Source organism: Plectropomus leopardus, chromosome 19 (assembly GCF_008729295.1).
Source record: "Plectropomus leopardus isolate mb chromosome 19, YSFRI_Pleo_2.0, whole genome shotgun sequence".
NCBI lineage: Eukaryota > Metazoa > Chordata > Actinopteri > Perciformes > Serranidae > Plectropomus > Plectropomus leopardus.
The window spans coordinates 3879108-3906517 of record NC_056481.1 but is presented as its reverse complement, the minus strand read 5'-3'; the positions used below and the strand labels follow the sequence as shown (position 1 = coordinate 3906517).

General features: G+C 39.5%; 1 protein-coding gene across 1 annotated transcript in view; it reads left to right on the top strand.

Moving 5' to 3' along the window:
• Positions 1-27410, top strand: part of tbkbp1 (TBK1 binding protein 1) — a 69632-nt gene that overhangs the window by 16038 nt on the left and 26184 nt on the right. The window contains exons 2-3 of the mRNA XM_042508352.1: positions 16478-16736; positions 25644-25769. Of these exons, the coding sequence (XP_042364286.1) occupies positions 16494-16736; positions 25644-25769 (369 nt within the window). The 5' untranslated portion in view covers positions 16478-16493. The remainder of the gene's footprint in view (positions 1-16477; positions 16737-25643; positions 25770-27410) is intronic.

Here is a 27410-nt window from a genome sequence, read left to right as displayed (position 1 = left end):
CCCTCTCAGTTATTATGCGTGTTTTTGTGTTTCTGCCTGTCTGTGACATTCAGATTTACTCCAGTCTCTTTACCAGGACCCCCACCACCATCACCACCACCTCTTCCCCCCAGACTACTACACAGTAGTCGACTACATTTTCTACACCCCATCCTCCACCCTCCATTCTCCATCCTCCACCCCCTCACTGTCTTTTGATTGCCCCAACACATACACACATTTTCACATACATCCACATACACACCACATGCTGTCTCCTTCCCTTAACGCTCCAGTCTGTGTGAGAAGATGAGCATCTGAGGGCAGCCAAGGGGGAGGATTTAATGTGTGTGTGTGTGTGTGTGTGTGTGTGTGTGTGTGTGTGTGTGTGTGTGTGTGTGTGTGTGTGTGTGGACTGAGGAAAGGAGAACGGCCTTCAGTGGCTGAGCGGTTGCGTCCTTTGCCAAGGACACTGACTTTCATTAAAGTAATGTGCTAACAGCTCGACAAAGCACGTGCAACTGAAGCACACACGCTCAATCATAGGACACACACACACACACACACACACACACACACACACACTCTGTATTGTTTTTCCTCATAACACCTGAACGAGCAGAGGTTATATCCATTGCAAATAGATGATGTCACACACACATGCAAACACAGCGAGCACCATCGCTCGGCCCCCACAATGCACTGCTCATGTTTATCATACATTCTTTCTGATCCAAGCCAGTGCTCTCTTTTTTCCCCTCACACATCATCTTGTCTCTGGACTCATCCAACAAGCAGCAGCAGCAGCAGCAGCAGCATTAATTAATCAGCAGACACAGATTGTCATATCAGCGCTGGGAGCCAATTAAACACTCAGTTATATTTTCTCTCTTAAGCAGGTTCTCGTAGATCTTTATTTCTTATTATAATAGAGGCCAGAGTTAGAATTAACCTCCGTTTTAGCAGCTCCTTTTACAGTAGTTTGGATTATTTTATTAGATATGATTCGATTTGTTATAAACATGTCTTTGTCTAATTTTAGGCTCTGGGTCTCTGTGGATAAGCTCTTGTCTGCATAAAAGCATGTTGTGCTTTGCATTTTATGATGCATCTGTCTGGATTTGTCCGTTACATCTGCTTTTCTGGCATGTGCATCTGGAGTAGGAAGAAATTCCCAATCGAGAGCAATTCATTTGCATTGCATAGGGACGAAACTGAAGTCTAAAAATGAATAAATAATGAAAGTGATATCTCAAGAATGTCTTGTAGGAATTTCTTCAAATATGGCACAACTGCTCACTTTGATGCAAGGATCACATGAACAGAATTAAGTGGTTAAGGGTCAAGGTGACCTCATCCATCGCAATGTCGTGGGCTTGGTATCTCAAGAACACCTTGTGGGAATTTCTTCAAGATTGGCACGAAGGTCCACTTAGACTCAAGGATGAACTTATAGATTTTGGTGGTCATAGGTCAAAGGTCAGCTTCACTGTGACTTAACATTTTTTTCATTCTTCTGATATGATACCTCAAGAACATATGAAGGGAATTTCTTAAAATTCGTAATGAACTTTGCTACAGCAACAAACTGATCAGATTTTGGTAGTCAAAGGTCAAGGTCACTGTGACTTCTCATCCGTCTCATTCGTGTAAACACGATATATGAAGAATACCTTGAGGTAATATCTTCAAATATGGCACAAACGTCTATTTGGACTCAATGATGAACTGGCTAAATTTTGGTGGTCATAGGTCAAAGGTCAGGATCACTGTGACCTTTTATCCATATAATTCTTGTGAACGCAATATCTGAAGAACACCTTGAGGGAATATTTTTAAATTTAGTACAAACATCCACTTTTGGTGGTCAAAGGTCAAGGTCATGGTAACCTTGCATCTGTCTAATGCTTGTGAATGCAACATCTCAAGAATTCCTCGAAACAATTTGCCACAAACGTCCAGCTGGACTCAAGAACCCTGTTTGCACCGTAGTGCCCACCTTGAAAATATAATGATTGTGTAAATCTTCTGTGCTACCGGCAATAAGATGTGTGTGAAACATCCACGTTTCAGAATTTGTAGCTTTTTTTTCTCAGCCAACATCAGCATTTGAAGCATTGTCAACTAGCTACATAGCTACATGTGAGTCTGTACAGACATGGATGCAAACTTCAACCTGACTGATTTACAGAGGCTCACAACCACGAGGCTGTCATTTTAGTTTTAGATCGTTTCTCTCCAGCTCTCTTTGGATAACGTCTTGTCTGCATGACAGCATGTTGTGTTTTGCATTTTGTGAAGCGTGTGTGGGTTTGTTTGTTACGTAGGCTTTTCTTCTGTACATTTTGCATGCATCTCAGGAAATTTTCTCAAGAGCAAATGATTTGCACTGAATAGGAATGAAACTGAAACAAACAAACATTCACGTAGCACACATTCCCAATGAATGTTTTTTTTATTTTAATAGTGTAATACGTGTTTGTACATGCTCTATATGCATAATTTTTTATTTCATGCATACAATAATATTTACTTTTAGCCATTTTAGCTCTGTGAATGCGTGTGTGTGTGTGTGTGTGTGTGTGTGTGTGTGTGTGTGTGTGTGTGTGTCAAAGATTGTGCGTCTCACTATCAGTCTGTCTTTTAGTCAGTGCATGACAGCAGAACAGACACATTGGAGGAGGATGTGATGTTCTGTGAAGCACACAAGCCTTTAGATGCCGGGGGAACAAGACAAGAGTGAGAGCCAAGTACGAGTCGGGGCCACTGGCGCTGGAATGATTCGAGCTGCTCCAGCTGTCAAGGTCTCTGGCTGGCATTAATGTATGAATTTACCGTGAGGCGGAGGCTCACAGAGGTGTGTGCACGTGATGGGATCTGACTGATACCGCTTTTCCACGTTAAGGCTGTGAAGTCGTAGCATGCTGCACCGTTTTGCATTACAACATCCTCCTCACCACCTGATCCTCCCTCGCAGCAGGCTGTGCAAACTCAGCTGCAGCGTCACTAAACAAGAACCACAAAACCAGATCCACACTGCTCTAAGAATATTAATTGCGAGCCATTGATAAAAAAACCATAAGACTCATCACATCCCACAGAGGTTCGGACCTTCGCTTTGCACTCTTCAGTTAAGCCCATTGCACAGCAGGCCACATAAAATATTGACTCTAAATCATATTTTTATTATCAATTGGTAAAAGCAAAATATCTTCACATTTTAGAAGCTGGAAACAGTGAGTGTTTGGCATATTTGCTTGATAAATTATCTAAAGTGACACTTACTTTTTAAAGTTTAAATAAATAACTCATTATTTATCTTTCAAATAATGAATTCCTAAGCCTAAGAAACACACCCTTGCTCCATGTAGCCGTTTTCTACACTTTATTATACATAACTAACAGCATAGGTTGATTTCCACTGACTGCAAAAAACACATTTTATGTATCTTTGGGTGCCGGTCATGTTTGTGTCAACCTGATGAATATGCCCAGTATTTTTTCTCTTTTAGCTCTGTTTTTGGTCTCCTCCAACTCCTGAAGGAAATATCTAGCTCTTTAGCTGCTAAATGTTCCATTATTTTCACCAGTTAACTCTGTCTGCTGTTTGGTGCTGGACCGAGTACAGCTCTACATCCACTTTCTCTTTTCACCACATTGTGCATCTCATTCGTCCAGAGCAGTCATCTTTCACTCCATCCTGTTGCCACTAATTTGAGAGGCTAAACGAAGTTAGTAGAAAGAGGGCGGGCTTTTTATCTTGTCCTCTCCGTCTATTCCTCTCTGCTCTTTGCTTCTGGGCTGCAGCTTAGCTCGACTTTGACTCAAATTTCAGAGCGAGGGAATCCAAGTATTGGATTGGTCGTAGTAATAATGAGGAGATTAATGTCTTTTGTTGGGAAAGTTCTCATTCAAAGTCAAGATTGAGGTTTCCTTTTTTTTTCTCTCCGCTCAGGGGGGCTGTGATGAACTTTGCAGCTGAATACCAAGATGGATGAATGACGTAGAGAAAGAGCAAGAGAGGAGGGGAAGAGGGGGGGAAAAAAACGGCAGGGGAAGGGATTGACGGTTCGATACAGCTCCGGTGGAAAGAGAGATGAGGGAGGAGGAGGGAAAAGAGCGATGAAGCAGACAGAAAACAGAGTTGAGAAAAAAAAAATACAGCAACACAGCTCATTGTCTCCATCCTGCCCCTGCCATCAATCTCCTGAACGTCAACTGCCTGCTTTACTCACACACACACACACACACACACACACACACACACACACACACACACACACACACACACACAGGGAGAGAGAGAGAGAGAGACTCATGCACACACATATACACACTCTGCCTGCCTGCCTACATGGCTGATTCCCCGAGTGATGAATCATGGCGCGGTATGGCATGGCACAGCACGGCATTTGTTAGAGGTGGTGTTTTTCTCCTGTACTGACAGGCTTTGTATAAGTGCTGTGTGTGTGTGCGTGCACATAGGTGTGTGTGTGTTTTGACAGTAGTGGCACGTGGCGTGGGTGCTGGGCTGAGCTGTGCGTACAGTTAAGTACAGTATACAGGTGTTTTAAGAGGACGTAGTGTCTTCCAGGTGACGCCTCACAGCAACATCTTTACTGAACAGAGTGAAGCTGCAGCCTTTACATCATGAAACCAAACAGAAATGTTGTGAATTGATTAGATGTTCTGTAATCACATTCATATAAATCACATTATGTAATATGATTCATTTCTTTTAATTAAATTAGTTCGGTTTATTTTGCCAAGGACCCAATGTACATTTCAGCTGCTCCTGGTGCCATAAAAAACCCTAATTTCATCAAATGGTAAAAGGAAATAGAGTCAGCACTTGAGTGGGATTAAAAAAAACAAAGTGCCAGTTGTCTAAACTACAGACGGTATAAAAATAATGAACTGTGATGTCACCCAATGCTTTGTGGACTCCCATTTTGAAATCTCAAATTTGGCATTTTGGACATTCTGTCTTGGTTTTCTGGAGTCAGAAGTGGCCATATTTAGATGAGACGGGGAGATAACCCTAATTCTATTTCTAAACCCACCCACGTACCTGTGCTGCACAAGGAAATGAACGTAAATTACGAGATGCTTTATTGACATTATAAGTTTATTTGGAAAAGCTCTATTGAGCACAAACTGTACATTTCATGTGAAAATAAAAGTGTACATCATGTCGACATTACCTAACCAGCGTAGTTGAAGGAATCTTTACCCTAAGGGCGATTTAACATCATTTTGCTGGTCTCGTACACACACATGCAGGTGGAGCAAGTGATGCAATGATTCCACATTGATCCAGTGATTTACAGGTGGCGATAATGTGCCAAGAAATGCAGCAATGTGCCAGCAATGGCAAAGAAGAAGAAGCATCTAAACATGATAAATTATTATTAAAGGACTAGGAGATATTGGAATCCGTACAATATTATATTTTGGGTAAATGTGGGCAATTTCTACTCTGTTTTATGTAAATATATCAAACTGCGCGCCATTGTTAAGTCATAATAATAAATCTTTGCCTCGTAAAATATAGTACAGAGAGGTAAAAGAAGTTTTCCTGTTTAAATTTGGAAATATCTGCGTATTATGTATGAGCAAACCTAGGAATCTGAGCAAGGATTCAATACAGACTTTCAGTACCAGAAACATCAATATTCAAGAGTTAAATGTTCTGTCAGTTATTAGAATATATTGCGTCCGACTAAGGAGGATCACATATTGCACGTCACACAGCTGCACAGCTTGTTTGAGAAGGAAATAGGCCTTTTTTTCAAACTGCTTATCATAACTGCACCATACCTTTATTAGAAAAATGGCTGTAGTGAATAATAATAATTGCACAAAGCAAATATGCCAGCGCTCTATGCTAATTCAAGCATTGTAGGTGGTTACTCTGCATACTTGACACATGCAGGCAGGTGAGAATGACAATTTCTCAAGGTACATGACTCAAATAGTATTTTCTAATATATCTTGGCATTTGTTTGAACCAGTCTGGAGGACCAGATGGTCGGGTTTTTATCACATCAGGTCGGAGTTAGAATTATTAGGCTAGTTACCAAAAAGGATATGGCTCAGTGGGTGTGCACAGAAATCATTTTCTGTAGTCTAAACTTTTACTATGTTGTATCTTTTTTTATTTTACACTGCCCACTTTTAAAAACAAAAAATACTTTTCTTTTTTTTGTCTAATTCGCAGGGTTTCAAATACTGATGATGGTATTATGCATCTACCAGCCAAAGGCCATCTGTATTTATTTTGTTTGTCCAGAATTACAAACTGCAGCTTCATTTGTTTAGGCAAACTTTCATATATTATTAGACACAAAATTACCTTTTTGCACAATCAAAAATGTTTTCTTTTCTGTGACGTTTAACTGGTATTAACCCTTTGAAAATTGAGGAAACTGGCTTGATTTCTTTCAAAAATATGGGAAGAAGGTGACTAAATGGGCAATGACCCAAATATTAAGAGGATATTAGTAAAAAACAAAATACAAAACAAACTAAGAAAAAAAGAACAAAGAAAGAACATAAAAATCAGCACAAAAAACAGCACAAAAATAATAATAATAATAAAAGCAAAATTAATAACATTGAATAACCTCTTTTCCCTGCAACAAAAACATAAAATTATAAAAATTCTAAATGTAATTTTGGGGATATTTTTTGCCTATTTGTTTAAAATAATTTTCTAATAATTCTCTCTCTCTCTCGGTTTTCTAAGCTAATTTTCAATTAATAATTTTATTGACATTTTTAAATAATTTCTTGCAATTCTTGCAAGATATTTTATGTCCAGTTGCTGATTGCCTTTTAAAAAAAAAATCAAATCAATTAATTCACAGTTCAAATGTTTAAATACTTGCGTAACATGTCTGAACACAGCACAAGAAAACTGATGTCGATCCAGGTTTCCAAGGGTTAAATCACAATATAAGACAACCAGTTTACTGTCCTAAAAGGCACCTATACCCCCCCTCTGGTACTTCAGAAACAAGCACCGTTATCACCATTTGACCCAGGTCTGACAGCTATCAGAGGTGTTTACCCACAATAATATCCCAAAGACACTCCACTGTCCATCAGCACCAGTGATGGACAGTCTGGCATGGCAGGTTTCTGCAAGGAAATTATTATTTTTCTCCCAATCTGTCTATTGAATTTTCTTCAAATAGAACAGTTTAAAAAGTACCAAAATAACTGGTCGATCCAGTAGAAATTAAACAAAACCAAGACAGGACTAAGACAAGACAAATACTACAAATCAAATTAGTCCCCAGATCAAGACAAAAACAAAAAACTTAATAAAATAAAAACCAAAAAATGTGTAAATATAAGTGTATAATGATAAAAGTAACATTGGACACTGTCGGTTGGACAACTGCCTGTCACGTCACAGTGTGTTTGCTTTAGACAGAGGTTGTCTTTAATATAGAGTGCTCTTAAGCCGATGTGGAAGTTAGCATCACCCTGCTGCCCTCGTCAAAAAGCCTATGGGATTTTCCATTGGATTTTGGGTTACTGCAGAAAATAAGCTCTGTGGTAAACAAAAGCCTATGATACTTCAGTGTTTTTTTTTTTCAAGATAACCTTCACAAATGAACACCACTTTTAACCCATTCAAAAAACTCACTGACTTTGACACAAAGAACCAAGAGTGCCAAAATGCTGACTCATCTCTGCATTTTAGGACTCATTCCTGGGGTTCTCTATTTCTGCGGAGAAAGGGATGGAGAAAAAGTGGATGTACTTCCAGCCCTTTTTTAGATTTTTTTTTCAGTTTTCCTTGTTATGTGAGAACACCATGTCAAACAAAATATTAATCATGGCGGAGTACTTTACATACTTTAAAATGTGTCTAGAGGGGGACTTCAATCTCATCATTTATAGAAAGGAACTTGTTTTCAGGATGTTAGCAGAGGTTGCTTTCTGTTTAGCCAAAGGGGCCCACCTCTGCTATTAACCACTGTGGAAAGCCTTTAATAAACAACGCACTAATTATACAGCACTAAAAAAAACAAAACAGATTGCAACTGTGTGTGTGTGTGTGTGTGTGTGTGTGTGTACTGTATACAATAACAATCTGATATGTAAATAGAAACTGTACCAGCTGTTGTTTATCTATTTAAGTGCCCGACAGTTGCTCCCCCTCTCATATATTGTATATGAGATGTATGCACTATTAATATATGTAGATAGAGAGCACAGATACTCAACTTACTTTACTTGTGGGCCAGTTTTGCAAAATGAAACAAGGCCAGGGACCAGTTGCAGCAGCCTTTTACATTTTCCTAGGATTTTAGGATGTTTCTCAGACTTTAGGACATTTCAAAGATTTGAGGGTATTATTCAGATTAAAAAAATTCCTGGATTTTATGACATTTCTATGATTTTAGTGTGTTTCTCAGATTTCATGACATTTTAAGGATTTGATGACATTGCTAGGTCTTCAGTAGGTTTCTAGGATTTTAGGACGTTTCTAGGTTTTTAGGACATTTGTAGGGTTTTAGGACATTTCTGGGATTTTTGAACATTTCCAGGATTTGTGGATATTTCCAGGATTTTCGGCCGTTTCTCAGATTTTAGGATGTTTCTCGAATTTTAGGACATTTTTAAGATTTTAGGGTGTTATTCAGATATTAGGATGTTTTAGGATATTTCTAGGATTTTATGACATTTCTAGGATTTAGGACATTTCTCAGATGTTAAGACATTTTAAGGATTTTATTACATTGCTAGGACTTCAGGATGTTTCTTGGATTTTAGGACATTTCTAGGATTTTAGGGCATTTGTAGGTTTTTAGGACATTTCTAGAAATCTAGGACATTTTTAGGATTTTTGGACATTTTTAGGATTTTAGGACGTTTCTTAGATTTTAGGACATTTCCAGGGTTTTTTTTGACACACACACTTACAGTGCTCTTTTCCTGCTTGCACTGCTGCCTCCATGTCCTTGCACTGACACACATTAAACACACTGTCTCTGCACGGACTCATTTTCACACACATTGATGTGCACGTGCTCACATGCCCACTCATTCACACACAATCAAACGCTACCTGCCGGTATGTTAATAGGATCTCAGTGTGTGTTGCAGCGTCCAGCTCTGTGAAAGGGAGACTTCAGCAGAGGGAACAGATGCAGTGGAGTGAAGCTAGGCATTATGGGAGCATTTGGCGGGTGAGCACGGGACAGAAAGGCACACCTCCTCTTTGCCCTGGACTCTTCATTCACAGACATACTGTCTGAGTCAGAGGTGCCAAACGTACAGCCTGCAGGGATCACGAGGTGGCATTGAGAAGAGCTGGACTGTTTTACGGTGCCAGACAGAAAATAATGAGGGGACAGAGACAAGGGAGAGGAGAGGGGGACGTGAAAGAGAGAGAGGGACACTTTAAAATCATAGACTGTATAAATAACGGACACAATCACCATGACGTCACTCATTGCTTTGTGTCCATGTTTACGGAAGTTCCTAATGACCAATTTCCTTGAGATTCAAACCAACGTTTAAACTGAGACTTAATGCCAACTAGTCCAAAATAAAGAAAAAAGTCAAAATTGAGCACAGTTTAAACTAGAAGGTTAAGACTGTCCAAAAATATAATGTATACTATAAGAGCCATTTGAAATCGTTAATCACATTTTTCAATAAACAAATTGTATTTAAATGCAGCCGATATGTGCATCGTGCAGAATGAACATCGGGCTTTCTTGGTAATATTGCCAAATCTACACACTGCACAAGTGCATCTGGCCCGAAACGTCCATGTGGCAATAAAAAAAGTTATATAATTGGAGTGCTGTCCTAATTTTTCCTGCACTTCTATGAAACTTGGCATTTTAACATGGGGAACATCTATGGGGATTGACTCGTTTTTGGCGCCAGCCTCAAGTGGCCATCAGAAGAACTGCAGTTTTTGGCTCCTCAGCATTGGCTTCATTTTTCAGCCCTGGAGATTGCAGCTTGTTTGAAATACAGCTGAAGGGAAGGAAAAGGGGGAAATAGAGAGGAAAGTTGCTGCATCCCCCTCATACAAGATCCAACATTAAAATCTCACACTGCAGGGACTCTCTCCCCCAGTTTCCTCTTTGATCCTGGTTCTGTTATCACCAGAAAACCCAGCCCTGACCCAGCTGGCACGGTTTCTACCGCGCTCATATATTTACGCCCTGGGATACAACAGAGACACACACACGCTGAACCTCCTATATAAACAGGCTTTATGGAGAAGACATAAATAGCTTGTGATGATACAGCTTGTTACCAAAGAACGGGTCGTGCCACAAAGCAGGAACAAGAAGAATGCATCGATATTAACATCTGTAAGAGGAGATTTGCACCATTATACTCTACAGCGAGCGGCGATTAGCTGGCACACACTGAGAGAATAATCATCTGTTGCTTCAGTCCTCAAAGGATCCCAAAAATATGATTTGCAGTATTTACAGAGAGCTCCAGCTCTGGGATTTGATTGGGTTATGAATGTTTGTAAATGGATGAAGCTTGTTCTTTTCAACTCTTCGAGGAATACTCCGGCTTAATACCCTAGCTGCTGCACGTCACATAAATCGAGGATACACGAAGTGTTTGCAATATTACAATTTCTCTTTTGAAGTCAAAGCATAATATTTCAGAGCCTCGCAGCTCTGTCGTGGCGCTAAATAATTAGAGATGTGAGCATAAACAGGATGAAAGAAAGCCGTTTTGTATATTAAGTTTGTCAGTTTGCTAATAATTAATATTCTTTAGTCAGTTTGGTGAAAAAGTTTTCATGTCAGAGCCATTTAAACAACTGAAAAATATTTGTAAATAAATTATCATTTGTGTGTTATTTAATTTTCTAAGACAACCTGTTCTGTAATTTTATTTTATAATAATTAATAACAACGTCAGCGAGCTCCTGCTTCTAATTAATGCATATGTAGAACAAACTATTGATTAATTTGCTAGTACTCACTTTAGATAAATCTATGAAGCCTGGAGAGCATGCCGTGTTTGACCTTGCTTGTGTTTTGCATGACAAATGTGCTGTTGTATTTTTTTTTTTTTTAAAGGAGAATCTGTTTTAGTAACTATTTCTTAAAAAACACCCAGCTGAACTGTAAACAGAACCATAATATGGGACACCAACTCAGTGCCTCAGTGAGACAAAACTCCTTATTAATTAACTTTAAATCTTACTTTCAATTAAAAAGTGAAACAGGAGATGCAGGTTAATAAACAAACTCAAGGAACCACAACGATTAATAAAAATCCTGGCAAACTCAAGTTAATTAAAGCTATTTAAAGGACTACTTCATACCCCAAATGACCATATGTATATCAACAATTCAACTTATGAATTTAGTTTTTCTGACATGCCTCCATTGTGAACTATCAATTGGAAAACAGGGAATATTCTTGATGATTGAAAGTCTTTGGGGTCCACATTTAACAACAGCAAAACTATTTCAAAATACCTGTTTATAAACTCTTTTTTTACCAAAGGGAGTAAATTCATCCTGAGAGGGACGTGAATGCGTATCAAACTTTACATCAATTTATTTAATAGCTAATGAGATGACTGCATCCAAATTGTCATATTTTATATATTTATTCCCAACATCTTGAGTTTATTCTCTGCATTTTTAGTTTTTACACATTATCTAGACCTCATTTGGACTTTATGGTCATGACGCAAACTTAAAAATATCTCGCTCCTCTCTTTTTTCCCTTTGTGCTGGGCCCCAATTTCTCTTCCACAAATATAAGCCCATCTAATTGCTTTCTTTATTGAATCTCTCATTGCTGCAGCCTTGACGTTAATGTGACGCGTTTGAAAGAAAATGCCAGCAGGTTCGACCCTGTCCGATTGTTGTTGCGACTTCTCAGAAAAAAATAACGGATTCAAAGAGGAGACCTACATGCAAAATTGCCACCACATGTAGATAATGACAAAAACCGCTTGTCAGAGTCACCCACTCAGTTCATGGCTGGAGCCTTTGCAGGTCCACTGATGACGGCAGCAGAGCGCGGCCCCTTCAGTATACGGTGGCATGCTGTAGAGGGAGGGGAGGCAGGCTTTAATCTCTAGAGAGAAAAAGAAGGAAAGGGGGAAAGGGAGCAGAGACGGAGGACGAGCATGGGAGTCTCGGTGGAACAGTGTGTGCCATGTGGGCCCCGGGTAATGTATGACTTCCTGTGGTAATCGCTGTAATGAAGCAGGGAGCTGGTTGGGAGCGAAGCGTACACTTTCACTCCTACAGTCCGGTGGGGCCCCGAGAGCCTCTGCAAATGAGCCCAGAGGTCCAGGAGATAGAGTGGATTGTGTGTTATTGGGAAGGAGGAGGGGAGTCGGATGAAGCTGGATGAGGGATATTTTGGGTAGAGGAGCAGAGTGCAAGAGAGGGATCGGGGAAGGGGAGCTTAGTCGGAGCTCTGCGAGTGTGTGTGATAAATGCCTCATTTCTGTGCTGCCAATGAGAGGAGCACACACAAAATGGATGTTCCCGTGTCCCTGTCCTTTATTTTATCCAGTCTGAGGCCATCTATCAGCGGCCCCTGCACCGCCTCTACCGGAGCATGTGGACCGGTCGATGTACTAGAGATGTGGATGGAAATTAGTCGTTTATTAGCCATGTAGGGATGCAGCCGGTGAATAGGTACTCCATGCACAATTGAATCACAACATCCACTTGGCAATTTTATCAGATTTTTTGGTCTATGGATAATTATGTCCTCGAGCCTGAATGTAGGTGGATGGTGTGTGTGCTGCTTTCGTAGGATTTTTATGGAAATGCGGTCACTACACAGAACAAGGTGAAAGCTTAACCATTTAATACACATGCTCTACTGCTGACATTTTCTCACCTCAACACATATTTCCATACTTTGATTTATTTCTCATTTTCTGTTGTTTTTTAAAAAGTTTGAGATCTACTGAGTTAATATATGATACACAGTGAGAATCCACATGATATTGGCTCAGTCCCAATACACTCCTTTTGTTGCCTCCTGAACAAGCTTAACAAAAAAAATCACGAGTAGTATCCTATGCTTACATCTCAGTAGCCAACTAACTAAGTAGCAAATGCGACATTGACATTACTGATTTGTGCATGATAGTACCACATATTAAACAAATATTTTCCATGCTTCAGCAGCACTGTGGTTTAGGTACGGTGAGGTTTGACACAAAAACTACTTGGTCACGGTTAAGAAAACATGTTTTGACTTAAAATACCCCATTCAGAGGGTGCAGTCCTGTCAGGAAAAGTAGTGACTTCTATGTAAAACGCAATCACTTTTTATGGCACTATCCCCGCCAACAGGACACTACTAAAGACTCATGTTTGGATCCTAAAAAGCAGATGGAATCACACGGACACGTCGCTACAAAACAACCACAAATGGAGCCTAAAATGCTAATGGCAACATACCGATGGGTTGCTACAAGACACCCATGACTGGAGCCTAAAAAGCCGATGGAAAAAAACAACAGGTCACTACAAAACACCCACTATGGGAGCCTAAAAATCCAGTAGAAACACACTGACAGGTCACTACAAAAAAACAATGTTTGAAGCCTAAAAACCAATGGTAACAGTCCAATCGGTTGCTACAAAACACCAACGGATGGAGCCAAAAAGCAGATGGAAACATGGCAATAACTTACTAAAACACAGCCGCTCTTATTTGTTGGTCTCAAACAGTTCTCTGCAGCTTCAGGCCGTCTCGCCGTCCACTGTCCCCACCAGCTCCCAGTAACAAAGTCAGCTCGTATACTACGTCACTGTAGGAACATGCAAATGTAACATACTCCTCATTTGCAGAAACTATAATTCCAATATTTTCTTCTGGTGACTGAGTTACAACCACTATCCCCTGTAACTCTAGTCAGAGGGGCAAGGGGGCACTAAAAAATGGAATCAGGCCATGATAGTGACAGCGCGTTTACCAGAGAAAAGTGCACCAGCCTCAACAGCATGATGTCAGACCCCAATATCTTCCCAGTGTAAACACCAGTCTGCAGTCAGCTGGCAGGTGACTGTACAGTCCGTCTGTGTGTGTGTGTGTGTGTGTGTGTGTGTGTGTGTGTGTGTGTGTGTGTCATCTCTTTGATCAAACAGGCATTTTTTTGTCCACACATGCATTTTCTCATTGTGCGACTTTTCCTCGGTGTATATATTTTTTGTGTGTTTTTTTGGCAGCATGTGCACAGACGTGTGTTTGTGTGCATGTGGGAGTGCTTTTGGATCATCCTGTTAGACCAGCGAGGAAAAGAGCCGTAGATTGGCTGAGGCTTTATCCCCCTCTCTCTTAAAACACAAGGAAAATAGCAACCGTGGAGGAAGGGAGCAGATGAAAATAGCTCAGTAGGCAATCGCTGACTCACAAGGCAATGCTGGGAGTCAGGAAGGCATCCATTCCAGTATACATCAAATCAACTGGCTGTTGTGTAACTCCCTCAGTACCCGTAAATCAAACCGTTATCGGTGCGCCATTCTACATCTAGTATGACTTTTGTGCACATGTCCCCTCTGTGGCTGCATAAAAAGAGGGCGGTGACATCACAGGTGCCATTTATCATTTTGACAGCGTCGCCCGGAGTCTTTGGGGCCGGGGGGAGGGAGGGAGGCTGGAGCTGGTTGGCTCTGATGTAGCATGGTCAGCTAACTACCCAGCTCATTCATCATGCCACTCAAGGAGCGTAGGCTGTCACAGCTCATGTTTTTTTAAGTACTGTGGAATGGAACAAGTGCACGAACCAGACTCATACGTGAATCAGAGTCTGATTAACATATCAGCCACCATACATGCAGTGGTTACTCATCCACCTGTAGGGCAGCTCGCAGCAAACATGATATGTAGTTAATGGAAAAGAGGGATGCAAAAGGCACAGAAAGTCTTCAGACGATATAAGGTTGAGAAGACATTTTCCGTAATACACGTATCGTGGTTTGCCCATGTAAACATCATGTCCTGGTTTCATAAACCTAAAAACCTGACTCTGCTGTGTCAAAATCTTACGCCGGGAACACGCTGCATGCATGAGATGCACATGACAGCAACCTCACCAAACTGCAGGGTGTTTCACGCTCGCAATGTTCACATTAGCAGCGTTGTGGCTACAGCGTTCTTGCAGGGCTGCCTGCTTCTATGAGTTCTGTATTCCCACATTTATAAAATTCAACACATTTATAAGTTGTGCAAGCCCCTGCATTGACAACAAGGGACAGGTCAAAGATACTGCAAGATTTGTTCTAATTAAGCGTACATTGTAAGCTTTATTTAGATTCACAACATACAAAAAAAACAATGAAATATACTTCAAACCAGCGATAATCATTATTTTTATACTAAAAATGTACTAAATGATATGTGACAATGTATAAGGGGTTACTCATAGTGATGAACCTGAGATAATCTCACAAATCTTTAGCTCCTCTCGGCTTAACAGCGACTTTCATCTCACTATTTAGCTGTCCAGCTGTTTGGGTTCACGCTCACTGCTCTCATAGCATCATTTTCCACGAAAAAGCTCCAAAATCCCACTGTACGCTACCTGCTCAGCAGTATGTCTTTCCTAGTAACATAACAAGAATCAGCCATCACCAGATGGAAGTGATGGAAAGATCTGCCACTGTAAATAAACTCAAGGAGACGCTGATACATCTCAGTCCTCAAGAGACACAGAAGTGTACTCTGAAAGCTAAGTGCCGAGAAAAAATAGGAATCTGTATGGAGGGGTGTGCAGTTTAAAAATATTTGGGAACCACTGCTAGACTGTTGTGCAGTCTCTGTTTATTGGCAACAATAACTGTACCAACATTAGCCGTGGCTAGATAGCAACATATGCACCAACTGTGCGGAGTCGTAAAGCCTTTGGTTGAAGGCCAATTCTTTGCTCCAGTAAAAAAAAAATCAAACTGTGTCCTCACTCACATTTTGGACAAATTTCCATCTATTGGCATCCACTGCATTGCATCATTGCAACGACTTTCTGTGCAATCACGCTGCCTCTACACTTCGCCTTCTGTCTGAACAAAACTTTATAATCACGAATAATCGTTTTTTTCTTTTCTCAATGTAAACTTCAAAAATATGATCAAAACCAGGATGTGCAAATAAACATACACAATAATGTGAGTCAGTGCTTTGTCTGATGTATGTATCCACTGAGTCATCTCTAAATTTCACATGTCCCTCATGCTGCCTCCTGTCTCTCTCTGTTCCCACTTTGCTTTTGAATATTTTACATCGTGTGTGCCAGAAATCCGACCGCTCGCAGTTGAACGCGGCTTTGTTCTTTTTTTGTGTTTGTTGCCTGCTTGATGTTTTTCGCACTGCTGCTGTGGCACTGATAGTCAACCCCTGCCAGGATTATGAAATGGTCCTTTTTTTTCGGGGGGGGGAGGGGTACATTTAATTGTATGGAAACAATCTGGAGATTTAATAATTAATTGTAAAAATAACTTTCTGTCCTCAGGTTGAGGCTCTGAGTAATGCAGTCTCTGTTCGGCGGAGGAGAGTTGGGGCTGCTGGGAGGAGGCGGCGACGCAGGGGGCCTGAAGGAGGATGGCTGCGGCAGCGTGGCGTGGCACTCCTCGCAGCTGCCCCCCGACGACGTCTACTCGGCCTCCCACTTTGCCCTCATCACCGCCTATCAGGACATCAAGACGCGGCTGGCTTGCCTGGAGCGTGAGAACACCAGCATCAAGAGGAAGCTCAAGATCTATGAGATCAAGGTGAAGAGTTTGCACTTCAAAGTCAAATATGGAAACTAATTATTTTTATTGTCCTTGTTGGGATCAGACAGAAGGTCTCTAGCACTGACAGGCATAAGGCCGGTTTGTGTTTTGATTTATTAGCCTTTCAAAAGGGGACTGAGCCGTCCACTCACCCTCAGTATTATTCAGCAGTGAGATTGTGCACAAAGATAAAAGGAAAAAGCTTTGGTGGGCTTTGATCCTGGACCAGCGGGGAATAAACAGCTGAAATCATTTTACTATGTCGAGGCAGGAGGCTACTGAAGTTTCAGCTCATGTTTAAGTAAAAAATATGTTGAGAAACAACCTTGAGGAGCCCTGGGAGCAGCAGAGCAAACTGCGGGGCTATGAAAGAGGTTTTGCACACATAACCTCTTGTTGAAACTGAATTAATAGCTCACAGGAGCTAATGTCACTGAGTAAACATAGTCCTTTAAAGTACCATCTACACTGGCATTAAAGGATAAGTTTGGCATTTTTCAACCTAGACTCGATTTTCCCATTATTTTATGACAAAGTGGGTAATGGGAACAACATTTTTTAAATTGGATATATATATAGAGCAAGAGGGATGCAGCCAGCCACAGAAAAACACCAAATCATCACATATTGCAGACTACTGCATCTACATATTACGCTCTGGGTATCCTCCTGTGTCTGCTCTTGACGTTCCAAGATAACGTCAAGTCAACAAAAGCACATGGTGGGATTATGCTACAAAAGCATGTGGTTTTAGGGAACAAAAGCAGGTTATGATGAGGCAAAAGGGGCAAATGGTTAGATGTAGAACAAAAATATTACATCTAGACAGGAAGCGAACACAGACTTCCTTGGTGAAAGTCCAGGGTTTGTTGGACGCATCAACCGCCCCTACCACCTGCCCTATATGGACCTTCATACTCCTTATTTTATGTTGCAAACGGCAGCATTTCAACCTGACAACGTCTGGCAGCATATAATGCAAACTCACCAGACTACATTTAAATAAACAGTAATTTTATGAAAATAATTTCCACAAGATACAACCGTATTTCAGGCATGTGAAATGCAAGTCTTGATATCTGAAAAATCCCCTCTTACTTTGTTACCATGTCAAGCCAACATTAATTTGACTTTAACCTGTCAGAATTAAAGTTTAGATATCAATGCAAATTCCATTTTTTGAAAACTGCAATGGGATATCTTTAATATCCACTAGTGAAAATTGAGTGGCTGTCATTTAGAAAAATGGCAACTTGTCAAAGTTACATTATAAAAGTGGTGACTTGGAATCAGAATCAAAATTAAATTATAGATATTTGCTACTGAGTTTGAAATTAAGTCAATGGTAAAAGGTGACATGTTACAGATATCTATAATGAACATTTCCAATAAACTAATTGTTAATATCAAAGTTAATATCAAAATTAAAATTAAAATTAACATTTTGGCTAGTGAAAAATGAATTGAAAATATATTTAATTAGACTTGGTTGTAGTCAAAATAACATTATGAAGATGTTGGCTTGGAATTCTAATTAGTCAAAAAGCAACTGTTGATAACTACAATAACACTAATGAAAAATGTCAAAAGTGTCGCTATAAACATTGTAGATCATTGATGTTTTTTTTATTAGTTTCTGGAAAACAATGGAGCTTTATGGCACAGATGATGATATATCAGGCTTTAATACACATAAAACCTTTTACTATACTACTGGCTTTGGTCTTTTTATGGGATTTGTTGACACTTATATATAATATATAATATTGCTGACCTCATCTACTAAGAGAAAAAGAGGTATGATCTTATTGCAAGTTCACAAGTCATGATTCATGGGGGAAAACATATTTACTGCTGAGCATGATATGAGGTGGAAATGTGATGCAACAGCAGTACATATAAACATTTAAATTATGCAGAAATAATTGCATTATATACAGCCGTGGATATGCAAAAAATGTCCCATTATATAATCATAACATTGTAGAATATGCGTTTACTGTTGTTTAACTTGTGAAGTAAGCAGTTTGTCTTGTTATCGTGCTAAACTGTTGTCTGGTTCAGACTCCTGTGCTGGAAACACGCAAGAGAAGTTACATAACTGCATGTGGTTCAACCTAAATGAACACATTTACATTTAGAGTGCCTACCGTAAGCAGGGAGGGCTTTTCATTTTCTGTGTGAAGTCATTGCCGCTGATGCAATGTCTATTTGAGGAGCAAACAACCCTTTTCCATTTAGCAGGAACACCTCTCTCTGCTCAGTTTAACAGTAAATGTTCGCAACAAGGGCAGAACCCCCCAGGGGGCCCGAGAATCCTCATACCGCCGAGCATCGGGAGCTCTAAACGGGAGAACAACCTCACTTCAACCCATGTTCAAAGAAGCAGGAAGCACTTCCATCTGCATCATTACAGCGGCTGTACTCTGGCATCTTGTGTTTAGAGAAAGCTTGCAGCAACAACACTCATCTCTCCTAAAAAAAGAGGCTTAAAATAATGGAAAACTATCCAGAATTTTTGCAGTTGAGTGAAAAGTCATTTCACGTGGGGATTTCTGGAGTCAATGTTGTCATCATTGTTTCAATTGATTATTCAAATCTGAAAAATAACATAAAATAAAAGACACATGCTGTATTTACAGCGAGACAGCTCTGACTCCAAACAGCCAACATCTGCACCTGCTCTCCCCAAAATCAACACCTGTCTCTCTGGGAATGGGCCCTGAACAAACTGCCGCTTGTGAGTAAGTCAACAGCGATGCGGCAGCCTGCAGCCTTCAGTAACAGCTGCTCCCTAAAAGGATGCAGGATTTCTGCACGACACATATGTCGAAAGAGGAAAGACAAAGTCAAACTGCATTTCCGTCAATTTCTTTAAAAAATCAGCCATGAAATATCTGAGCAAATATACTCAAAAATTTAACCTTAACACATTTTGTTTCACTCCCATTTTATAAGGTTTAAGTTAATTATCAAAGATTTTTTTCCATGCATACTATTTGACAAATGGAGGGATTATTCTTTTCCAAAATAATCCCTCCAGGTCCCCCATCAAGCTGCTAATTAAAAACAATCATTACAACACACTTTGGGATGGTCATAATTTGAGGCCAATTTCAAATATTCAGTTATGTCACACAACACAGTGCCACAGATGGAGCATGTCATTGGCTTCTGAGCGCAGAAATGTCCACCAGAGCTGTTTTCTGTTAACTTAATGTTAATTTCACTACCATCAGACATCATCAATGTCGTTTCCCCGAATTTGACAGTATATCCAACAAGCCAATATGTTCTTGTCCGAAGTCGTCACATGTTGCCACTTTGCAGTGGACTTCTGCACCTTCTGCATTTGCTATTGACTTTCCAGGATGCCGCTACTCTGACGTCAACACAAGCACATTGTGGGATTACGCTGCACGTGGTTACGTTCAGGCAACAAACGCTGTGATGTCAACAGACGCACATGCTGGCACAGATGGTTAGGATTAGACAATTAGACATGGAAGTTATTGCTGTTGTTTTTATTCTATGTTTTTTAATGTTCTTAGGGCATTTCTTTTAAGTGTTTTATGGTGACATTAAAGGCAAATTTTAAAATTTGTGGACAATAAAGTTTTTGTAATCCACATCTTGATATGGCACACCTGTCATGTGGATGGATTATATTGCAAAAGAAAAGATTTTAACAAATTTGCAACCAAAATTTGTATATCGTAATATTGTTTATCTATTTTGTGCATGAAAAAAGTTAACGCTCTTTAACATAAACCTGAGAAAAATGGAAGCAAAAATAGAAGTGTTGCATTTAAATTTTTGTTCAGTGTGTAACATCAACTGTAATAATCTGCTCTTGATGCAAAGAGCATATCAAAGCTTTCTGGAGCTACAGTAGTGTGCACCGATATTCAGCTCGAACATGACAGAAGAGTTTAAATCTCCCTTCCGACAGTATCCTTAGTAGGCCACAATGCAGCAACAGCTTGCATCTTTCTGGAATTGTCTTCCTCAGCATTTCAAGTACAGCCGCCTCTTTGATAACTTCTTGTCATTTGAAGCATTTCTTTCTCCCTCTACCGTCAGACATAAAACTACTCTCTTTCTCTCCTGCATTGTAAACAGCACGGCTTGCTGAAAGTCCTCCAGCACCTCAAGTAAAATTTAAGGGGAAAGAGGGTACATTTTGCCATGGAATTCCTAGAATAAGTAGAACACCAGACACTCGAGATAATAATGAGAACATCCAGGATTTTTTTAATCCTCCTTTGTTCTTAATTTCAGCAATTTATCTATCCCTTGCTCTTTGCATCATTATCTCCTTTTACTCCGTGGTTCCTCGTCCCCTTTGTGTGTCTTACACCGCATCCTTCCGCCCATTTAACTCTTTCCTTACACTTATTTTTTTTCCACTTTACCTCACTTTCTGTCCTCCCACACTATTCCCTAAAGCTACCTTCTCTCCTTCTCTATATGTGTCCGAAGGCATGGCTACTGCTAGGAGGTGGATTTCTGCTCCACCAACATGCAAACAGGCCCGGCTATACAGAAATGTTTACGGTGACAAAGGAGTTCAGCCGCATTTTGACCAGAAAAAAAGATGTGCAGCTCGTTTTCTTTGCGATCACTGAAGACTTCCAATATTATGACCCTCTGGATGAGCCCTCCTGAACTCTGAGTGCAGCTCTTTGACGTGACCATTCTTCATGTACAGTGGCTATTTCCCTGCTGACTTTAGATCGATTTCACCAATAATCCTAATGTACATTCACACAATTAATCAATGCAGAAGTATATTTACAAAACGTAAGGTCATGCAGTTGTGGACTTACTTTCACATCACCTAATTATCTTCACTTTGAACTGACTATAGGATCAGTAACATTTGTCTGACATGGCTCTGTTTAAACTTTTTATTTCTAGATAAAGAAACACGCCAGTGCAGGTTTAATGCATTTCGACCATATCACAGGTGTGAATGCAGTCTGAATGGTTTAACCACATCTTATAAAATAAAATGCACCAACAAATATCACCTAAAGGACAAGAGTATGTGCACCCATGTCTGCCGGTGTGATGAAAAAAAAGATCCTGTAAGTTGCTATAATGAGGAACTGTCTCAAAATGTTGACTCTGAAAATAATGATTTGGTATCTTAAACTAATGCTTTACTTTCTCAAATTAATGACTTAGTATCTCAAAATGATTATTTAGTTTCTCGAACTAAAGAGAAACTTTGTCAAAAATATTGACTAAGTATCTCCAAGTTATGAAAAACATTCTGTCCTATCATGCAGAAGAGACAGATTCTGATTTTCTCAACTTATATCAACCGTATATGTACCATGTCAGACATGCCGGCGCGCAGGAGCGGGCTGTCGAACATGTTTGTGCGCGGGAGCGGGCTGTCAGACATGTAATATCATAATCCTGAATTGTGCAGTAGTTTGAAAAGTCTGTTTGAATGTGAATGTGTGAGCTGTTAATTAATCATCAAATACGGTCTGATGATCTACGATGATAATTGTGGTATCACCTTGAAGATGGTTTATAGCAGGGGTACTCAACTAATTATTATCATTATTTATTAAACTTTCCAGCATTATATAAAAATTAAAACTCCATTTTAGACAAACTTCAGGTACATTTAAGCACACTGTGCTGATAATAGGCCAACTCCTCTGACTGCAGGACTCTTACCTAAACTTCCGTGAAACTTCTGTGCTATTCATCATTTTACTCGGGAATTAAACACTTTTGAATAGGTCTACTTCTCCTATAGCTGCCAACAGCCTGCCAACATTCCCAGTTAGAGAAAGAAAGACCTGAAAATAAGGTCATGTGCTTGTGGCCCTGCACAAAGCAGTCTGTAGAAGTCTAAAGAAGTTACTTTCCACCTCTGCAAATGTCTGCAGTGTCTGTTTCAGCGCTGTGGCTGTCAAACACTCAGCTGTTCTGAGTCAAAGTCGTTCACTGCATTTGGTTCGCCACAGCGCGATTCTTATTATCATTGGCTGTTTGTGTTGTCTGTCAAACATGGCTGGAATGCATTCAATCGACATTCTATCGACTACATCTCATATTTCAGTCGAGTAAAAAGTTATTTCATGGTTGACATCGTTATCATTTTATCGTCCAGCCCTAATACAAAGTGAGTATTTTTACAGAGTTTGAGTGGCTCACCTGGTAGTGCAGGTGCCCCATGGACAAAAACTGTCTGTCATCCTTTCACTCCCCCTTTCACTCAAAACCTTCCCTATCTAATACAAGCGAAAAAGTCAAGAAAAAAAGTATGTTTGAGACAAACCAGTTTATATGACATGTTTGACGTTGTATGAGGCTTTCTCACCTGCGTCTCCAATGCTGTGAAAATGTGTGTGGGGGGAATTCAGACGCTGTTTGCCAATCCAACAATCACTTTGTTTGACACATAATAACTAGAGCTGCAACAGCTGGTCGATTCATTGTTTTATGTGCAACTATTTTGACAAGCCATTTATCTTTTCAGTCATTTTTCAAGGAGAAAAAAGGCAAATATTCCCCGGTTCCAACGTTCTCAATTCTGACAATTTTCTGCTTTTCATTGTCATTTATAAGTATATGTTTTAATATCAAATACAACAAAAACATTTTTTACCAGAATGCAGGAAATTCAGTGTTTGATGCTCAAAATTTTCTGGTGGGGGATCCCGAAACCAAGGGTTCCAACAGCTTAAAGCAAGTTAGATTTAAGACTTTTCAAGACTTTTTTAATTGCCTCTAAATCTAAGATTTTATGAGCTGAATTAAAAAGTTAATTAAAAAACATGAATGACTACAAATTATTTAGGGTTAGGGACAATTTTGACCCCAATGTGAATTGTAATATATAACATGACTTGGCGATTGTTTTTTTTCTCACTTTGCATGTCAAAAAGAATTGAAAATAATGACTGTTGTTGGTTCAACTATCCTGATCTGTACAACAATTTGGTTAATTATATTGTATGCAGTGAAGTATTATATTACATCATTATATTTTATAATGCAACTTCAGAAAAAAAAGATTTAAAAAATCCAGTTTCCAGTCATATGATTATTTTAAAGATTTTTGAGACTTTTGAAAGATATATTTAAGACATTTTATTACCAATCAAGACCTTATTTTTGCATAATAAATTCAATGGTCGTTAAGAGTTATGTATTTGGTGTATTTACATATGTATTTAGAGTTTGTCACTTATTATCCAAACACTCAGACACATTTTTGTACCAGGCGTAAACAAGGCCAAAACGTATCAAGAGACTGACACATTGTTGGTTGTGGTTTTGTCATGGGAGATGCTGACAATAACAAAATAGAAAATATCACCAGCTTTGGCCTTTTGCCTAATCCGTGTAATTTTGAAAATGCCACAGTGGAGCGATGAGATGTGGCACTCGCCTTCGAAGTGAGAAAATCTGACACACAGTGTTTGAGATAGTGTGATTGGCTTAAAAAAAAAAACACCAAAATGAACATTGTAGCACCCAAATTTGAAAAAGTATTAATCATGCTCCAGAGTTTTGTCAAAATATGAGCAGATGGACAAACTAACCGACGGATGGACGGACAGCAGCTGAGTCACACACACACATCCACTCAAGATTGCATTGTGTGGGACTGAATTTGAAACTTGCTGTAAATTCAGAGCAGTTTAGGAGAAACTGGAAAATCTAGTTCACGAGGAACAGAAAAAAACATGACATTAGTTAAAACACCCTGATCCCCCGAGTGATATCTGGGCCAAACTGAAGCTGCAGTTGATACAAGATGAATATTTAATGACCACAGTGTGAAATCATCAAAAATTGCAGAAAACAGCAGGAAAAAAAGAAGTATAAGCACACAAACAAACAAAAAGTATAAATAAGCAAAGGGTTCTTTCACTGATCTTGTTCTGTACTCTCAGTCATGTTTCGGGGTTCAAGTCTGAATGGCTGAAACATTATTGTTTTTGCTTCTTCTTTATTTTGTTTCAAAAATGTTTTCACTAATTCCTCTGAGATTTTACATCGTAGAGATATAAAACTTTAAGCAATCACTGAAAGTTGCAAATGCTGCTAAAGAAATATGACAGTCGAACAGATGTGGGCGCTAAAATTAAGACCTAAAAGTTCCAAGTTTTTAAAGACAGTGCCTCTCACACCGAGAGTCTGATTGACTTGAAATTTGACACACAAATCCAGCTCCATGTGCTCTGTAATTTTTCCACAATTTAAAAAAAAAAAAAATCAAAATTTCAAAAAACATTTTTTAATTTTTTGACTTGACTTCTGCACCAAATTTTCTGTGGATCATTACTGGACAAAACTTATCAAAAGCTATAAAAATCTTGTAGATGTCTCATCAGGTTTTTAAGATACTGAATAATAAACTCTAGAGGGGTGTGGTCCATAACATAAATAAAACTAACTACGGTTTACAGTCTTCCGGTGGCACGGGGTACAATTTTGATATCTTGCCACAAAACAGGAAATTGTTATAACTTTGGTGTACATTGTCCGATCCGCCGGGAATTTCATACGTTTGATTAGGGTATGAACACATCTGTATGACAATATCTACGTAATAATGCCACATACTGGCAAGAGCAAGTAAGCATTGAGGGACAATTATCATTGGATTTACACGGTTTGATCTACAAATTATGTACACGAAGACGACGTGGAAGTTGTGTCCTCTCCACTGCCACCTAACTGCCACTGGAAGTACTACACCATGTGAAATAGCTCACTCCAGGGTCCAACCGTTTCACTTCAACTTTCACATTCATGAACAACCGCTTTAGTTGGTGTCCCATCAGTACCCCAACATACGTGGGGGTGTGAGGGCCTTTTCATCGTTGCTTACAGCTTTAATTTATATATGTTCTTTTTTTTCTACAGTTTCCTATGATCAATGAGTTTGGGGAGGACACCAACTCCTACTGCTCCTTCGAGAGCAAGGAGACGGCGCTGCTGCACTCGGAAAATGGCAACCTGCAGCAGAGAGTCAACGTCCTGACCCACGAGGTAAGAGGACAGATGAGGACGAGAGGGGGAGACGGGGAGACAGTCAGACAGACGGGGAAGGAGGCAAGAGGTCGGAGAGGAAATATAAGAGACGGCAGAGAAAAGAAGAAAATCTGTTTTACTATATATTCATTAAAATAAAGTGGACAGAATAAAAGTCCCTTATCACACCAAAGGTTTTCCTCAGCGCTTGAATTCTGCAGAAATCCCTCCCTGCATGCATATTAATTGAATTAAAAAGAAAAATCCAGGCCAACCCTGGTGGACATATGCCGAAAGATGTCCAGAACTAATTAAGCACTAAAGCTGCTGTCCAAGCAAAAAATGACTGAGATCAGGGTGTTTTTTAAGAAACCGTCCAAGGAGCACTGTGACATGGGATTTCCACACTGGTGCTCTATTTTTGAGACGCGCTATAATTGGGAACAAACCTGGCCAAGATTTCTGCTGAATGTGTACGCCTTGAGAAACAAGAAAGCAGACGTGGGATCTTGAAATTAACGGGTGCTTTTTAATACAAATACAGCCTGATTTCAGCTTTTAGACCTTCATCGACATAAGTTTTCCTGTACAGCATTCAGACACCTTTCACAAGCATTTAATCCTAAGAAAAATGAACAAACTGGACTGATTTCTATGGAAACAGGGAGAAAGAGGGAATACATGTGTTGGCAAAATATGTTCTACAAATTAGAAAAAAATGGTAAAAGGTGGGAGAAAGATTATCTGATTTTTTTTGCATTGACAAAATGTCAAGAAATTTGTATTTTAATCATTTTTTTAATTTAAAATTATGTTACAGTAAACATATGTTTATTTGTTAATTTTTTTAGCACTTTTTTGATGTCGTTTTGATGACGTTGTCCTGTTTGTTTTTTCTCACTTTTTTCTTCTTTTTTTCATTCTTTTAAAATTTTTGATTATTTATTTATTTTTGCTAATTTTTAAGTAATTTGCTTCTAACTTTTATAAAATATCTTGCTTATTTTTTAGGCCATTTCTTAAGTTATTCACTGCCTTCTTGCCATGTTTTTGAGAGAAATCCATCCACTTTGCTCTGGTTTCAAAGAGTTAAAAAATAAAAAAATATGTATGTAATATTTCTGCTACACACAGACAGAGATTTCAAAAGAATCCATTTTTACTACTTTTCTAGTACTCCATTCCAAAAATGGGAGAGCAGAGTGAGAAAGGCTGCACCCAAAATGTGCTTGGATTACTCATTCCCCTCGCTCTCAACTGTACTATTTTCTATGACTGTGTAAACGAGAGCGTGGGGAAATAGAAATGAGAGAGACTGACACAGGAAGGCAACGGTAAAACTGGTTAAAAAAAAAAGAGCTAGAGAGCACGTGAAGAGGAAGGAAATGGTTTATGGGAGCAGCAGAGGCGATTAGCGTGGGACACACAAGGTCACACGGCTCTGACACCAGGCGTTTACAGTGATGAAATGTGCCACAGCTCACTGAGCATGCTCTGTTGGGATAGGACCCCCCTCACCATCACACACACACGCACACACATCCACACACACAAAAAACTGTCTTTCTTTTGGTAAAGTGGTGACTTGCAGTTATCAAGGAGAACTAGAGAAAAGCGACATATTTCCCGTCAGGGTGGCATTAGAGAAATTCAAAGATC